The sequence below is a fragment of the Dasypus novemcinctus genome, chromosome X (assembly GCF_030445035.2).
Source record: "Dasypus novemcinctus isolate mDasNov1 chromosome X, mDasNov1.1.hap2, whole genome shotgun sequence".
NCBI classification, from domain to species: Eukaryota; Metazoa; Chordata; class Mammalia; order Cingulata; family Dasypodidae; genus Dasypus; species Dasypus novemcinctus.
In genome coordinates, this window is record NC_080704.1 from 18260958 (window position 1) to 18279487 (window position 18530).

The following is an 18530-nucleotide window of genomic DNA, read 5'->3' on the forward strand; positions in this document are numbered from 1 at the left end:
TGACTTGGCACCAGAAGATGAATGAGGTCATTGTTGGCTGCCCCAGGAGAGGCATATTAGCAGGAACAATACTCCATGTCACAACAAAGTGGAGGGTGATGACAAGGAAGGACAGGACTGATGGGAGTAAAACCACAGGCCGTGAAACACAGCACACTTAGGAGGACAACGTTGCTGTAGCCACTTGACCAATGGCCAGCACTTGGATTTTCTCTGAATCCTGAATTTGTCTGAAATTGAATGGAGTAGTTCTTGCGAGGGCTAGAAAGGAAGGGACTCAACATCACCAAGCACTGGCATTGTGCGAAGGGCACTACTGGGCACATTTATGTCAATCTCAACAAAAATGCTCAGATGATGAGGCTGCAGTTAGGGGAAATTCCATAATGAGTCCAAGATCACATGGGACAGTTAAATTGCAAAATTAACATTTGCATCTGGGTCTCTCTGAAGTCCTGGTCTGTCCCACTGCTCAGCATGGCTTCCCAAAACCAGGCCATGTGAGAAATTAAGTTCACCATACATAATACAAAGCCTTCTTCCCTACTCTAGATTTTGTCCAAAGGCCTAAACTAGTGATAGAGTAAAAATATATATACAGGAGGTAATGGAGGGGCAAGATGGAAGCAGAGTAAGGAGCTCCAAGAGTCAGCTCATCCTACAGGGCAGTTAGTAATCACCGAGAGCTATCTAAAGCACAGGTTTGGGGGGCCCAGGAGACCAGAAGAGAATCCTGCAACATCTATGGAAGACAGAAGGAGGAGACTGCCCATCTGCAGTAAAGATTCATGAGTAGGGCACTCCATGCCAGGGAGGTTGGTGCCCAACCCCATTGACAGTGCAAGATGCTTGAAGAACTATTCCCCGGCTGGAGTTGGAAGTTCCATTTCCCAAAAATGAGGGAGGAAGAGATGGTTGAGCACTGACTTCAGCTACTGATTAGTAAATTTGGCTGGCTAAAGTCCAATTCTAAGAATAACTAAAGTTTGAGTCTCCATTTTAACTCCACCCCTGGCATGAGGGGAAGCAGAGCTAATTGAAAATCACAGCAACAGTAGGGACTGGTTTCTTTCCACCCAGCTCAGATTGCTGTCCTAGCCTAGGCTCCAACCCCACTTCTTGCAGGGAGGAAGCTGGAGGGATCTGCACCAGCCTCTCTGGGAAACTGCAGGCACTTTCAGCCCACACAGACTAGAATGTTGGGCACCTGTGGCTCCATGCCCTCCCCCCCACAGGATAGGAGGGAGAAGGGTGTTTCCCCCAACCTCTCTAGGCAACTACAGGTGCCTTCAGCCTTGCATGGACTAGACTGCTGGACACATCTGTGGCTCCATCCCCAACTCTGACAGAGCAGGAGGAGGGGTAGTGCTTCCTCAGCCTCTCCAGGTACCTGCATTTGCCTTTGGCCTATAAGGACAAGACTGTTGCGCATAACTATGGCTTCATCCCCAACCCTAGCAGGGAAGAAGGCGGGCCAGTGCTTCATCAGTCTATCTGGGCAACTGTGGTCAGTTTTGACCCACACAACTTGGTTTTTGGCCCACACCTGAGGCTCCATCCCTGCCCTAGGCAGGGGAGGAAGGGGCATGGAGTTGAGACAACTAATTACAGATGTCCAAATAAATGTCCTTAATAAATTCAGTGAGAGGGCTAAAGAAATTAGGGATATTGAGAAGACCCTGGGGAGAAATTATTGTGGAGAAGGTGGCAACAGTAGCTCTGATCGTAGGGAGAGGGAAGAAGAGAAATGATGTGGGGGCATTTTCAGGATTTGGAGTTGTCCTGGGTGGTGCTGCAGGGACAGATGTTGGACATTGTGTGTCCTGCCATGGTCCACTGGGTGGACTGGGGGAGCGTGTAGACTACAATGTAGACCACTATCCATGTGGTGCAGCAGTGTGGACTGGGGGAGCATGTAGACTACAATGTAGACCACTATCCATGTGGTGCAGCAGTGCTCCAAAATGTATCTACCAGGTGCAGTGAATGTGCCGTGACGATGGAAGAGGTTGTTGATGTGGGAGGAGTGGGGTAAGGGGGATGAGGGGTATATGGGGACCTCATATTTTTTTAATGTAACATTTAAAAGAAAATAAAGAAAAAGAATGAAAGAGAGAGAGAAAAAAAGAAAACCCTGGGTGAGCACAAAGAAGAATTTGAAGGCATACATAGAAAAATAGCATTATGGGAATGAAAGTCACAATAAATGAAATTAAACATACACAGAAGGCATATGACAGCAGATTTGAAGAGACAGAAGAAAGGATCAGTGAGTTTGAAGACAGGGCCTCCAAAAGCAAACATACAAATGTACAGATAAAGAAAAAAAAATGGAAAAAATTGAACAAGGTCCCAGGGAACTAAATGATAGCAAGAGACATGCAAGCATACATGTCATGTGTGTCACAGAAGAAGAGAAGGGAAAAGGGGAAGAAGGAGTATTTGAAGTAATAATGGTAGAAAATTTCCCAACCCTATTGAAGGACATAGATATCTGTGTCCAAGAAGCACAAGGTACTCCCATTAAATAAATCTGAAAACACCTACTCTGAGACACATACCAATCAGAATGTTAAATGCCAAAGATAGAGAATCCTGAGAGCAGCAAGAGAAAAGCAATGCATCACATACAAGGGGTGCCCAATAAGATTAACTGCTGACTTCTCATCAGAAACCATGGAGGCAAGAAGGCAGTTGTAGGATATATTTGAGATACTGCAAGAGAAAAACTGAAAGCGAAGAATCTAATACTTGGCAAGATTGTCTTTCAAAAATGAGGGCTAGTTTAGAATATTCATAGATAAACAGAAATGGAGTTTGTAACCAAGAGACTGGCTTTACAGGAAAAACTAAAACAGGTGTTATGGCCTGAAAAGAAAAGACAGAAGAGAGGCTTGGAAGAGAGTCCAGAAATGAAGTTTTTATTAGTAAAAGTAGCTAAAAGTGTAAAAAGAGTGGTAAAAATAAAATATGACAGATAAAATCCAAAGGTCAAAATGGGTGAAGAACTGCCTTTACAGTAATAACATGGAATGTTAATGGATTAAACTCCCCAATCAAAAGACATGGACTGGCTGAATGGATAAGAAAATATGAGCCATCTATATGCTGTCTACGAGACTCGACTCACCTTAAACACAAGGATACATAGAAATTGAAAATGAGAGGCTGAAAAAAGATATTCCAAGCATGCAGTAACCAAAAAAAGCTGGAGTAACTATACTTATAGTGTATGAAATAGACTTTAAAAGCAAAGCCATTATTAGAGACATGGAAGGACATTGTATATTAATAAAAGGGGCAATTAACCAGGAAGAAATAACAATCATAACTTATATGCACCTAACCAGGGTGCCCCAAACTACATGAGGTGAACACTGGCAAAACTGAAGAGAGAAATAGATGTCTCTACAATAATAGTTGGACAATTTGGTACATACCCTCATCATCAAATAGAATGTCTTGTTGGAGGATCTCTAAAGAAATGGAGAACCTGAATAATATGATAAATGAACTAAACCTAACAGACATATATAGAACACTGCATGCCAAAATAGCAGGATAGACATTCTTCTAAAGTGCTCATGGATCTTTCTCCAGAATAGACCATATGTTGGGTCACAAAACAGATCTCAGTAAATTTTAAAAGATCAAAATTATACAAAGCACTTTCTCTGATCATAACGGAAAGCTAGAAATCAACAACAGCCAGAGAAAGGGAAAAACACATATATAGAGAGAGATTAAACAACACACTCTTAAATAATCAGTGGGTCAAAGAAGAAATTGCAAGAGAAATAAATATCTTGAGACAAATGAATATGTAAGCACAATGTATCAAAACCTATGGGAGGAAGTAGCTGTGGCTCAAGCAATTGAGCTCCCATTTGCCATATGGAGGACCTGGGTTTGATTCCCAGGACCTCCTGATAAAAAAAAGAAAAGGCATCCCAGACCTGGACAATCAGGTGCAGGCTGCTGCACAGTGCAGAGAGGTGCAGGCCCCCTCACAGAGAAGCAATCCACCAAAAAGATGATGATGCAACCAGGCAGAAAAAAAAAACACCTAGGGAATATAGCAAAGGCAGTGCTGAGAGGGAAATTTATAGCCCTTAATACTTATATTAAAAAAGAAGAAAGAGGTAAAATAAAAAACCTAGCTATATGTCTGGAAGAACTAGAAAAGAACAGCAAACTATTACCAAAGCAAGCAGAAAGAATGAAACAACAAAGATCAGAGCAAAAATAAGTCAAATTGAGAACAACAACAAAGAATTAACAAAACTAATATTTGGTTCTTTAAGAGCAAAAAATTGACAGACTCGTAGCTAGTCTAACAAAGAAAAAATGAGAGAAGATGCAAATAAATAAAATGAGAAGTGAAATGGGGACATATCTACTGACCCCACAGATATAAAAGAGATTGTAAGATGATACTATAACAACAGTACACCAATAAACTAGACAATATAGATGCAATAGACAACTTCTTAGGAACATACAAACTACACTGACCCTAGAAGGAATAGAAGACCGCAAGAAAACAATCACCATAAAGAGATTCAAACAGTCATCAAAAATTCCCCAAAATGAAAAGCCTTGGACTAGATGGCTTCACAGGTGAATTCTACCAAGCATTCGAAGAAGATTTAATACCTATCTTACTCTAACTCTTCCAAAAAATTGAACACGAAGGAATGCTACCAAACTCACTCTATAAAGCCAACATCACCCTCATACCAAAGCCAAACAAAGATATTATGAAAAAGGAAAATTATGACACATTTCCCTAATGATAATAGATGCAAAAATTCTCAACAACTTGCTAATTGAATCCAGCAACACATTAAAAGCATTATTATTCATCACGATAAAGTGGGTTTTATACCAGGCATGCAAGGGTGGTTCAACACAAGAAATTCACACAGTGCAAAACATCACATTGGTAAATTGAAGAATAAAAATAACATGATCATCTTCATTGATGCAGAAAAGGCATTTGACAAAATCTAGCATTTCTTTCTTGATAAAAACACTCCAAAAGATAGGAATTGAAGGACGCTTTCTCAACATAATGAAGGGCATAAATGAAAAACCCACAGCTAACATTGTACTCAATGTTGAAAGACTGAAAGATTTACCTTTGAGATGGAGAACAAGACAAAGATGCCCACTGTCACCACTGTTGTTCAATATTATGATAGGTGTTCTAGCTAGAGCAGAAAAAGAAATAAAAGATGTGCAAATTAGAAAGGAAGAAGCAAAACTTTTGTTACTCACAGATGGTATGAACCTATACCTAGAAAGTACTGAAAAGATTACAACAAACTACTGGAGCTAATAAATAAGCTCAGCAGAGTGGCAGGATACAAGATTAATATACAAAAATCAGTGGTGTTTTTATACACGACTAATGAGCCATCTGAGGAGGAATTCAGGGAAAAACTCCATTTAAAATAGCAACTAAAAGAAACAAATATTTAGGAATAAACTTAACCAAGGATGTAAACGATCTCTATTCAGAAATTTACAATGCACTGCTAAAAGAAATCATACAAGACCTAAATAAATGGAAGAACATTCCACATTCAAGAATTAGAAGACTAATATCAATAAGATGTCAATTCTACCCAAATTGATATACAGATTTAATGCTATCTTGACAAAAATCTCACCATTTTTTAAAGAACTGGAAAACACAATTAGCAAATTTATTTGATACGGTAAGGGGCCCCGAATAGCCAGAAACATCTTTTCAAAAGGAGGAATGAATTTGGACGACTCTCATTTCTGGATTTTAAATCACATTACCTAGCTACAATAGTTAAAAAGAGCATGGTACTAGCACAAAGATAGACACATAGATCAATGGAACCTAACTGATGGTTCAGAAACAGATTCTTACATCTAGGGTTAAGTGATTTTTGAAAAGGCTGTCAAGCCCACCAACTACGGCAGAACAGTCTATTCAACAAATGGTACCAGAAGAACTGGAACTCCATATCGAAAAGAAAGAGGGTCCCTATCTCTTACCTTATACAAAAATTAACTCAAAATGGATCAAAGACCAAAATATAAATTCCATAACCATAAAGTTCCTAGAAGAAACTATAGGGAAACTTCTTCAAGACCTGATGGTAGACAGTGGTTTCTTAAACCTTATACTGAAAGCACAAGCAACCAAAGAAAAAAGGAATAAATGGGACCTTCTCAAACTTAAACTCTTTTGTGATTCAAAGGACTTTATCAAGAAGGTGAAAAGGCAGCCCACTCAGTGGAAGGAAATATTTGGAAACCACATATCTCATAAGTGTTTGAGTTCCATTCTAGTTAAAGAGATCATACGACTCAACAATAAAAGAGCAAGCGATCCAATTTAAAAATGTGAAAGACTTATACAGACATTTCTCCAAAGGTAAACAAATGGTGAACAAGCACATGGAAAAATGTTCAATATCATTAGTTATTCGGGAAATGCAAATCAAAACTATAACGAAATATCATTTCACACCTCATAGAATGGCCATTATTAAAAAACAAAAGAGGAAACAAGTGCTGGGGAGGATGTGGAGAAATAGGAATATTCTTTCACTGTTGGTGGGAATGTAGAATGGTGCAACCTCTGTGGAAGGCAGTTTGGTAGTTCCTCAGGAAGCTAAATACAGAATTGCCGTATGATCTGGCAATCCCTCTACTAGGAATAAATGCAGAAGAACTGAAAACAGTGTCACAAATAGACATTTGCACATCCATGTTCATAGCAGCATTATTCCCAATTACCAAAAGATGGGAATCAACACAAGTGCCCATCAACCAATGAATGGATAAACAAAATGTAGTATATACATTGATGGAATACTATGCTGGTGTAAGAAGAAACGAAATTGGGACACATATGAAAACACGGATGAACCTTGTGAACATGATGCTATGAGAAATAAGCTGACACAAAAGGACAAATATTGTATTGGCTCATTGTATGTAGAATTTTTAATTAGCTTGACTTTACAAGTGTAGAACTGGATAGAATTGATGGTAACATACCATAGTGACTATAACTAACATGACTGGCTTATAAACAAGATTGTGGCTTAAAGGGGAAACTTAGGGATGTACTGTCAATTGAAAGAAAGCTCGGGAATAATCTAGGGACTGAATAATATAGTGAGCCTGCAGGTGGATGAGGATTGCGGTTAATAGTACAAATACAAGAATATTCATGTATGAACTAGAAGAAATGTACATCACTATTACAAGGTGGTAAGTATACAGTGATGCATGGGTAAAATACAATTAATGTAACTTATGGACTATAGTTAGTAATATTGTAATATTCTTGCATCAATGTCAAAGAAGGTACTCTAGCAACACTAATGGTCAATAATAGGGGCATATGGGATTTTTAATTTTTTTACTAAGGAAAACGTTCGAACATTTACTGAGGTGATGACTGCACAACTCTCATGAAAGTGAGAGCCACTGAGTGTACACTTTGGATAGATCGTACAAGTCATGGGACTATATACCAGTGAACCATGGGGTGGAAGATGGACTGTGGTTGTAGTTAACAGTATAAATATGAGAGTGTTCTCTCATGAACTATAACAAATGTACAATACTAATACATGGTGTTAATCTTAGGGGGTGTATGGAAAAATATATCCAATGTAAGCTCTGGACCACAGTTAATGGCAATAGTCTGATGATGTGCTTTCCCAGTCTGTAACAAATGTTCCACAACAATGCAAGGCATTGATGGAGGGCTGAGGTGTGGGAATTCTGCCCATGATGCATGATTGCTTTGTGAGCTCACAATTTCTCTAATAAAAACTAGAAATAAATAAAAATAAATATGCACAAAGGTCTTTGAAGATGATTCCAAGTATGTAGGTTAAGACTCACAAACAGAGGCTGAAATGCAGCATATATTGGATGGGCAGGGAGGTTCCGTGGTTCACTTGTCCCCAGAGACACAATTCAGTTTCAACCAGAATCTCAGGGAACTTTTCCCATCTGGTTCTCTGTCTAAACCAGGAGAGGAAAGTCTTGGCAAGGGCCAGGTGCAAAAAAAGAGGACCCAAGCGAGAACAGTCCATCCAGGTAAGCTTCTTTGAATTCAGATTAATTGGAGGAAAAAAGCGTTGGGAAGAGGTGGAACCACCCTTTCCCCACAGCTCCCCAGAACCCCCATAAAGACTAAGACATGGCAATGGCTGGTTTCCTGGAGGCTGAGGCCCCGGGCAACGTGAAGAGGCATGAGGAGGGAAGTAGCCGCTGGACTAAGGGGGCAGGTAGGAGCTCAGCATGGATTTAGGTATCTGAGTGCCCTGTTACAAACTCAGACATGACCCTCTCTGAGCCCACGATTCTAGAAGATGAGATTACTTTCCTTTTATTCCAAATCTGAAATTCACTCCCAGAGAGAGGCATGCAATGACAGGGTCGGGCTTACCTAATTTTGTGGCCTTGAAAAAGGATCATTTGAACGTCCAGTAAAACCCGTTCATTCAAGACGTCATTAATTCCCAGACAAGCGTGAACATTTTGGTGTAACTCCGGATGCCAATGTTTAAGGCACATTCTATCATTTGGGCCTGCTGTGAATCCAAATGTTCTCATCACTTTGCTTCAATTGTAGCTATTGATTTGGATACTACTCGTACAACATTAAGAAAGTCGAGCTAATTTTCTTTGAAAAAGAAATTGTATCTGTAATTTAGGCTTAACTGATTCAAATATGACCTCCCTTGTCTTCAAGTCAGCAGAGTTTTGTGCAATGAAATTTATTGAAACAATCGTGCAGTGGGGTATAAAAATACATGGCACCAAACTCCATGTCATTCTGTGTGCTGTTTTAAATATTATACTCATGTTTTGTAAATTATAAATGTGCTCATTACTATTAACTGTAAATATTTATTGCATTAAAAAATGTGCTCTGTGTTAAGTAATTTGGAACAAGTTCCAGGTGTGGTCCTCAGCATAAATAATGTCTTGGCTTGGCTTTGCCTAGGCTCCTCAGAATAATGAATTATTCATAAAAAATTCCCAGTATTAATATGAGTGATTCACCTCCTTTTAAATGTGCAAACTTCAACATGTGGCCTTGTAGAATTATCTGTGAAGCGTGCTCTTCAATTGAATTCTTCTTTTTGAAGAAATGTCATCAAATGCCTCTATCACGATATATGGCAATCTGTGTGGCATTGTTAAATGCTCTGTGCTAAGCTGATTATTTACGTTGTAGAAGAGAAGAAATGGGTTTTATTCCTTAATATGATAAAGCAGAATTTATGCAATGGACAGATCCATGTATTTACTGTTAAATAAAAAACAAACGCTGTTGCATAAAAGTTATCCTTGGCTGCTGCCCCACGGTTCCTGAGTTCCTTGGACCTACCCACAGCTGAATCATCCAGAATCCTGCTTGCTGCAAAATGCGGATTCCTCCAGTCCCCCATTGACTTAGGACTCCCGGGAGAATGGCCTGAAAACCTGCATTAGATAAGTTACAGGTTCACACACACGCAAAAGGCTGCATTTTTATAACAAGCACCTTGGGTGATTCTTCAGAACAGTAGAGATTTGGAGTGTTTTATTTCATTTTTAAAATATGTATTTAACTAAGCCATTCTCATGGTTCAAAATAGAAAGGTATTCTGTGAAAAGTCACTCTGCTGCCACTGTTCCCTCTCCTCTTTACCCCCGTCTAACTGGTGGCAGTTATCAGTTTCTTGCGTGGACTGCTGCACATATTTACGCATAGACAAGTAAATACAAATAGGTATTTTTCCTGCATTCACCACCATGTTACAGAAATGGTAGTCTACTGTATACACTGTTTAGCCCCTTGCTTACTTCACTATCTTGGACGTCTTTCCCGGTCAGTATATAAAGTGTGTCCTAATTCTTTCTTAGAATTAGCAGAGCAGTCCCTGATTTCTTTACCCAGGCCCCCACTGATGGACACGTAAGTTGTTTCCAATTTTTTGCTATCATGATCCCTGCTGCAATGAAGAACAGAGATTGTTTCTTGCATGACCTGGAGTCGCTGTAGAAAAAAATCCTAAGTGTGAAATGGCAGAAACACAATGCATATAACTTTATCTTTGTAACAGTTATTCCAAATTGCTCTCTTTAGGGTTTGAATACTGAGGTTTAAGAGCCACTGCTTTCAGTGATAATCCTAAACATCACAGAGCAGGAAAACCCTTGAGAATTATGAATTGAAACAAGAAAATTTAGCTGAAAATTCAGGCTGTCTACCCTACCACTTGACTGAAGTCTACCTTTTCTTTCTTTCCCTCTAGGAGAGTCTGTGTGTGTGTCTATGTAGAAACGTTAATAGATTCTAAGGTTGAATTTCCAAAGACAGCGAGGATGGTTGGCATTTAGTTCATGAATTGTTTCATCCATTCCTACAGGGCTAATTGTCAGGGAACAAATTCTTTCTCCTTTTTCACCAATGCCATTCTTGTGAAGCTGGTGCACTCGTTGGCTTAGCCAGTGCTCAAGTTTTTGGGAATATTTAAAATATTCAACAGCAACGGTAAGGGAGTAAGAGAGACGCCCACAATCCCAAAGTTGTAAAGGAAGGAGGCTGACAGCAATGGAGTGACCCAGGCACAGTGGATGCAAACAGAGGCTGTCGAATCTCCCTGCACCCCAGGTTAGAAGAGCTAACCCCAGGGTTGGATGCAGTCAGCGGATGCAGTCAGCAAATTCTTCACACGCCATGCTGACAGCCATGGGAAGGGGCCCCCAAATGTGGGCATGAGTGCAACCACCTCCATGGTGCCATCTTGGAAGAAAGCTCTCTTCTCTGCAGATCTCCCACCACTTCCCCTGCCATACACCCCACTCACTCGATGGGCGGCCCGTACTGACTGCAGTTAAACTGTAAAGCGTCTCCGCAAGTGTCATCACTTTAAATAGCTAAAAGTGAATCATTCATCAGTGTGCCCATGCTAGACCCTGTATCTATAGATTTCCTGAGGTAGGTGGAAAGATGGACAGACTAAAACTAAAGTGTCAGAGACAACCAGGCATAAAAAGGTCAAATGACATTTAAGGTTGATCCGTTTTAATTGCTCAGAGCGGCACCCAAAGCCCAGGGGACATTTCCTATTAGAAAGCTGGGACCTGCTCTTTGGAAGCACGCTGCCTACAGTGTCAGAAAGGCAAGCACTATTCCTGCACAGACAGTAATATAAAAAGCTTAACATTGTCTTAGAACCATTGGATTGTTGGAGTTGGAAGACACCCCAGAGGATGCCCAGACACACCCTCACATTTCACAAACGAGGAATTGAAAAGAAACTTGCATGATTTCTGTTTCCAAATGGCCATCAGCCTTTAGGAGAATGAAGAAGATTCATTGGCATGGAGACGACACGGGGGGAGGTGAACAGAGGTTTCTCAGGCCCTTCTGCTGGGGAGGAGGGCCAATCCACACAGGTCCGTCCTGCAGCCTGCCAGGGAGAGAATTTTCCATTCATTGGGCACAATATTGGTAAACTGCGGGTTCTAATACAAAAGAGGTGGGCTAGCATTTGTCAAGGGTCTCCTATCCCTCTGCTACGAACTGCACTGTGTTCAATATTATAAAAATGAGTTTCTGATCTACCCCCCAGCCAGGTCCAAGAGATCAAGGGTTTTGCTCCAGATCACACGTGAATGTTGACTTCTCAGAGCTTTTCCCCACTGCCCCTTCCTGCCTTCCACAACAGTCCAGTGGTCCTCGGTGCTTCTCAGATGGACTGAACTAGCTCTGACTCTCCAGTGTGCTCTGGAACAGTCTACGTTGCTGTGCCCAGCCTTGGGGAATCACTGAGGACCTCGTGCTCAAAGTGTGGTCCCTGGACCAGCTGTGTTGACATCACCTGAGAGCTGATTAGAAATGCACAAGTTGTGCCTCCTACGTCATTATAATCAGCACTTTAACAGATCACTGAGTGATTCTTATGCATATTAAGTTTGTGGTCACTGACCTAGGACATCGTTTGCTGTGATGAAATTCATTTTAGGGCCCTGTACCATCTCTCTGCCGTCCAGTAGCGTCTACACGTTCCCCGAGGCATTCTGGGTCGAGGGCCTTGGAATCCCTTTTCTGGTGTAGCCCATGTGGTGAACACAAGCTCAGGCCACCTAGAGTGGCAAAGTCCCCTAGTGTCCCTGGACTGGCAGTGCAAGATCCCATGACATTAGCCTTGCAGGACTGCTCACCCAGATCAACCCAGCGTCCTGTTCATTCTCACCATGCAATCGATTATTCTTTCTCTAAGGGTCCTGGCTTTTATCCTATGCTGCCTTGAATTATATTTTGATGTATGAATGCTGGGTTTTCCCCCAGGAAAGGGGTTGACAAACATTTTCTGTCAAGGGCCAGAAAGTAATGCCATCCAGTCTCCACCACGACTACTCAATTCTGCCCCTGCAGAATGAAAGCAACCATAGAAAATACTTGCTGAATATGGCTGTGTTCTCATAAATCTGTATTTGCAAAAACAGATGCTGGATTTCACCTGGGAGCTGTAGTTTCCTGACCCCTGCATGAGACTAATAAAGTTCTCTGGGCATGGGAACCTTTCCTGTTTTTCTCTCTCTCTTTCTTTCTGTCTCTCCCTCCCTCCTTCCTTACTTCTCTACTCCCTCCCTCCCTCCTTCCCTTCTCTTACTTATATTTTGCCTATTTCAGGGCCTGAATCAATGCGGAAAACACAAAATTCCCTTTCTGGAGCCCTAGGTTATCTGTCGCTCACAACCACGGCCTGGAGCATGGGTAGCCAAAGAGAAGCAGGGAATGAATTAGCCCATCAAGTCTGCCTTTTAAGCACCTATGAATATTTACCTGTATACCACTTCCAATAGAACTGTCAAGCGACCTCCATTTGTGACGCACAGAGTCACCCATCAACACTGATATGCATTCCCACGCCAGGACTAATTTTCCCAGTTGTGCCTCGATATCCTTCTCCCTGGCTGCGGGCTGGTGAGCGGCTTGAGAAGGGTAATACGGTGCGAGCATTTGCATCAAGGCCGGTGTCTATGGGAGGTAGCTGTCCAATGTACGAGCTCCGACTGTGGGAAAGTATGCTGATGAGCAGCACCCAGTAGTGGTGACATAATTAACCATCATTAAAAAATTACCCCACACTAGACAAGAGAAAAAGGCCCCCGGACCCCAGCCTGTAAGCACTGATGCATGTGATGCATTCGAATTGGCAAGTAAGCTGAGGAAAGCCATGTAAAAACCAAAAGGGGAGCATTTCACGATAAGCCCCAAAGATTGCTTATTTAGAAGCAAACTCTGCCCCCAACATTCCACTCCTCCCAGGCCGAGGCAGACTTGTGCCTCTTAACTCACTCTTCTCCCCACGACCCCATAAGGAATCTCTGGCATCCGCAGCCAGAGCAATCAAGAAGATATATGAATAAGGAAAAGGAAGCTACTACTTGGTGACAATATGATCCTCTACCTTACACAGTGTCACCCAGCCGCCAAGGGCCCGGGGCTCACAAACCCGCCTGGCTCCGCCCATTCCCTGTAGAAAGTTGATCTCTTAGAAGCCAACTTGTAGTAGAACCTAAGTCTGGCTGGTGAGGAGTGAGGAGGGAGGCAGTGATGGGCGACTCTCCCCACTAGCCCCCCACCCTACCCCGCTCCTGTCCTGGCCCATCTCACAGCAGTCCTGGGACATAACCTGTCATCTGCACCCTGGGCAGGAGGGAGAGTGGTCAAGAGTCGGGAGCGATGGGGCCTTTCCCAGGAAGCTTTGCATCAGAGAGACGGGAGCAAGGTCCCCCCCAAGTGTGGAAGCACCAGCTTTACATAAACTGCGCCACCAGTTGAGATCCCTTTAATAAAGTCTTTATTTCAAAGAGAGAGAGAGGAGCGTAGATGAGGACCCCAGGCAGGAGGAGTGGGGAGACTTACCCCCCAAAGGAAAGGGAAGCTCTCAGGCCTGGAGAGCCCGAGACAGGGCTGTCAGGGGAGCACCGCCCCCCCTGCCTTAGGGGTCACGGGAACGGGCACGTCGGGGTCTAAGGTCTACCTCTTCTGTCTTGAGTCTTTGTCCCTATCCTTCCCCTGGACGGTCTCTACAGGAAGGGGGGATCTTAGTCTCGTGGAAACGGCCCCAGTTCTGTGTGTGTGTTGGGGGGGGGGAGACCGAGGACCGAAAGGACCTGCAGATGAGACCCCTGAGCGCTAACGAGGGAGCCCGTCCACAAGAGGGCGCTGTGCAAAACCCCGTCCCCGCTGTCAGCCCTGGGAGGACCCGAACCCCCTAAGCCGGATGTGGCCCCCCTGCTTCCGCTTGGGAGGGTCCAGAAAGTGGGGCGTCTGACTGCGGCCTCACGTCAGCGGAGGGTGGCGGTTCACGACGCATCAGGTGCCAAGGTGAGGACCCTGAAAGTGGGAAGGGATCACCCCACCCACAACAAAGGGGCCCACAAAGTCCTGCCTCTTTGGTGGACCCCGGGGGACCCCAGCAGCGCTCGCCGGGGGGCGACTCCTGACTGGAGGCCGCAGGGAAGGGTGGGCCTTGGAAGAGTCGCCCGAGTCTGCAGAGGGAGGGGGCGTCGACCCTAATTGGGGCCCTGGCGAGGGTCGTGAGTGCTAAGGAGGCGACTTCCCAGAACCCGGCCCCTACTGCTCGGCTTGGCAGGCCCCAGACAATGGCGGTGCCACATGGCGTGCAGCATGGCGTCCCGCCTTCCCCCGCTCGGGGCTCGAGGAGGCAGGCCTTCCTCTGAGGCCTTCAGTAGTGAGGAATTCCATGCCCTACGCGGGGCCAAGATCAGAACCTTGAGTCAGGGCTGAGGGGAGCACCTGCTGGGGAACTGTGGGTGCCCCGGGCCTCACCCCTGCCGTCGGGCCTCGTGGGCCCCAAGCAGCCCTGGCAGGAAGTGTGGCTTTTCCCGACTTCCGGCTCTAAGGCCCCGGATGTGAGACGCTTGGTGCGAGGAGCATGGCCTCGACAGCCTAGGATGGAGCCCCAGAACCGATGAGGTGTCAGGGTGGGACACTGAGTGAGGAAATGGGAGCCACTCGCCCACCCCACAGTGGAGAGGGCGGCTCTGAGCCCCTCTTCTGCTTTAGTCCCGGGAGACCCGGCGAGAAGTGGAAGGGCTCCCCTGACCCTGACTTCAGCCCGGACGGTCTCAGGGAGATCAAGGCCGCGTTTAAGGGCTGGACGCCCAGTTGAGCAGAGTGGGGAGCCCCAGGCCCTGGCTGGATGAAGGAGGAAAGGCTATATGAGGAATGAGGGATCCCCCAGCCCAGCACAGAGGACGAGGTACCAAGCTCTGCCTCTGCTCCTGGCCCTGGGAGCCAAGGCCGTCAGGCTGAGGTGCCGGTCATTCGCGGGGGCAGAGGCGTCCCAGAGATGAGAAGCGCCAGGACTAGAGAGAGAGGCCCCGATCAGCAGAGGGAGGGGCCTAGTCCATACCAGGCCCGCGGGAGAGGGCAGCGTGGCCATGCAGGCTGTGCGGAGCCCGCCCCTGCCGTCGGCCGGGCAGACCCGGGCGTGTGGACAGGATGAGTCTCGCGCACGTCTCCGCGGCCATCTCAGGGAGGTGGGGAGCCTGGTGGAAGGGGGCAGCCTCAGGTCAGCAGAAGGGGGGCTTTCAGAGCTTGCTGGAGGCCAGGTGAGGACGCTGACGACTGAGGAGACCACCGAGCCCGTAACAGTGGGAGCCACAGATCCCTCCCTCTCCTGTCAGCCTTGGGAGGCCAGGAGCAGATGTGGCCAGATGAGGCAACTTAGGGCTTCTGAGTAGAATGAGCAGAGCCCCCTGGCCTCCCTCCAGCATAGACGGCCCCACAAAGTGCTGCCCCCTCGCAGCCCTGGGAAGCCCAGCTGGGACAGCCAGTGGGGTTTACTTCTAACTTCCAGGCCTGGCCACTCAGGGAGGTGAGGGTCATGGTCCCAGGCGGGAAGCCTCAGGTGGGCTGCAGGAGGAGTCCCAGATCGTCCCCGAGGGCAGGACTAAAGGAGCCCCAATCCCAGGACAGTGGGTGCCTGGGGAGTCCAACCCCTGCTCCCAGTCCAGGGAGTCCAGGAACAGGGGTGGCCGGGCGCAGCTGGCGCTTCCTTCCTCCTCTGAGGTCTCAGGGAGGTGAGGACCTGTTTGGGATGGGAGGGCCCCAGACCAGGAGCTGAGGATTCCCAGCATGTGCCGGGAGTCAGGGCAATGACCCTGAAGGGTGGGGGACCGCCCTCCCCAGGGCAGCAGGCACCCACCGCACCCCTCCCTGTGGCCCGCATCGGAGGCCCCGCAGAGGCCTCGGGCTGCCCCGCCCTTCCCTTCTTCCTCAGGGGGTCTAAGAAGTGAGGCACTAAGGGGAGGCCCTGAGTGACTACCGAGGAACCCAAGAGCCCAGGGCAGAAGGGGCCCCACGGAGCGTCAGCCCTGGGCAGCGCGGCCCGCGTGGGGCCTGGGGCATCCCTTCCCTTCTCTCTGGCGGGTCCCAAGCTGAGAGGTGTCAGCTTGAGAGCAGCAGGGTGGGCAGGGCCCAGCTGCCCACAGTCCATCTGCTGGGGCTGGATGGGAAGGCAGGGGCCCTCCCCCACCCTAAAACAAGGGTCCCCGTTGCCAGCCCCGTGGTCACCCCCGTAAGTCCCCAACAGGGCAGACAGGCCGAGCCTCAGGCACACTCGAGCTTCCTCTGCAGGGTCCCGCCGGCGCATTCCCTCCAGACTTCAAGCCCTGCGGGTCTGTCCCTGCCGGAGGGGCTCTCACCCTCTCGTCCTCCCTCCTCCAGGGCCAGCCTCATCTTCCTTCTTCCTTCCCTCCTGCTGCTGTCCCTGACCAGGCCCATCATGCCTCGCAGTCAGAAGAGTAAGCTCCGCTACCGGGAGAAATGCCGCCAGGCCCGAGAGGAGACCCAGGGTCCCCACGGGGCTCAGGCCTCTGTGGAGGTGAAAGAGGAGGCTCCATCCTCCCCCTCTGCCGTTTCTGGGGGGTCCCCGCAGAGCTCCCCTGCTGCTGGCCATCCTGAGGAGCCTCCGAGGTCCCTGTCGCCCCTCACCCTGGCTGCGGTGGTCTCTGGTCCCAGAGCTGAGGAAGAGGCTGAGAGGCCCAGCTCCCCCGAGGCCCCAGGCTCCCCTCAGTCCCCGGGGTCCCCCGAGGCCCCGGGCTCTCCTCAGTCCCCGGGCGTCCCTCAGTCCCCGGGCTCCCCTGAGGCCCTGGGCTCCCCTGAGGCCCCGGGGTCCCCTGAGGCCCCGGGCTCCCCCGAGGCCACGGGCTCCCCTGAAGCCCCAGGCTCCCCTGAGGGCCTGAGCTCCCCTGAGGCCCTGGGCTCCCCCGAGGCCACGGGCTCCTTCCAGACGTGCAGCGCCCCCCAGATGTGGCGCTCCCTCCAGACGTGGAGCTCTCCCCAGACGTGCAGCCCCCTCCAGACGTGGGGCGCTACCCGCCACTCTCGCCGAGACCCGCTCTCCAGGAAGGCCGCCTTGGTGCTGCAGTTCCTGCTGAACAAGTACAAGCTGAAGCAGCCCATCCTGAAGGCCGACATGCTGAAGCTCATCCGCAGGAAGTACAAGGAGCAGTTTCCGGAGATCCTCAGGATGTGCTCTGAGCGCCTGGAGCTGGTGTTTGGCCTCGACCTGAAGGAGCACGACGCCAGCGCGCAGTCCTACCTCCTGGTCAGCAAGCTGGATCCCAGCGAAACCAATCTGAGCGGCGGCTGGGGCTTGCCGAGGAACGGCCTCCTGCTGCCGCTCCTGGGGGTGATCTTCTTGAACGGCAACTGCGCCCCCGAGGAGGAGATCTGGCAGTTCCTGAGTTTGCTGGGCATCTACAAGGGGAGGAGGCACTTCATCTTCGGGGATCCCTGGAAGCTCATCACCCGAGATTTGGTGCGCGAAAACTACGTGGAGTACCGGCAGGTGGCTCAGAGCAGCCCTCCACGCTATGAGTTCCTGTGGGGCCCCAGGGCCCACGCTGTGACCAGCAAGATGAAAGTGCTAGAGTTTTTGGCCAAGGTCAACGATACCGTGCCCAGTGCCTTCCACTCCCATTACGAAGAGGCTCTGAAGGACGAGGAAGAGAGGGCCCAAGCCCGCGCTGCGGCCAGGGCTGGTGCTACCGCCAAGGCCATGGCCCAGGCCCAGCCCAGCCAGGCCGCCAGCAGCTCCTGCCACCCTCAGGTCTGAGGCAGGTTTTCACTCAGGTTGACTGGGGCTGCCAGCCTGCGAAGCTGCAAGCAGTGCCCTGGCTGGAACAGGCCCCGCGCCTAGCTTCCTTGTGTTGCGGGTATACATAAGTAGCATAGAGATTTGTTCATTTAGATTCGCAGTTGAAGTTGATGCATGAAATGACTCACACATTTACTGCCCTTTGTCAGCTTTTTGCATACTAGTTTGAGGTTTTGTAAAACAAATGAAAATCCTTGAATCCTTCTTAGCGAGCCAAACCAAGATGGCACGGTGCTGTTGTGGTTGTGCTTGGAAACGTACAAGGCCCCCATTGGACAATTGTGAGGATCACGGGATAGAGCAACCTTGGCTTCCTTGATTCCTGTT

General features: G+C 47.6%; 1 protein-coding gene across 1 annotated transcript; it reads left to right on the top strand.

The window, feature by feature from the left end:
* Positions 1 to 16826: 16826 nt before the first annotated feature.
* On the top strand, positions 16827 to 18173 carry LOC101411335 (melanoma-associated antigen B4-like). The gene has a single exon (XM_058291961.2). The coding sequence runs from the start codon at positions 16827 to 16829 to the stop codon at positions 18159 to 18161; it is 1335 nt and encodes a 444-aa protein (XP_058147944.1). The 3' UTR covers positions 18162 to 18173.
* The last annotated feature ends 357 nt before the right edge of the window (positions 18174 to 18530 follow it).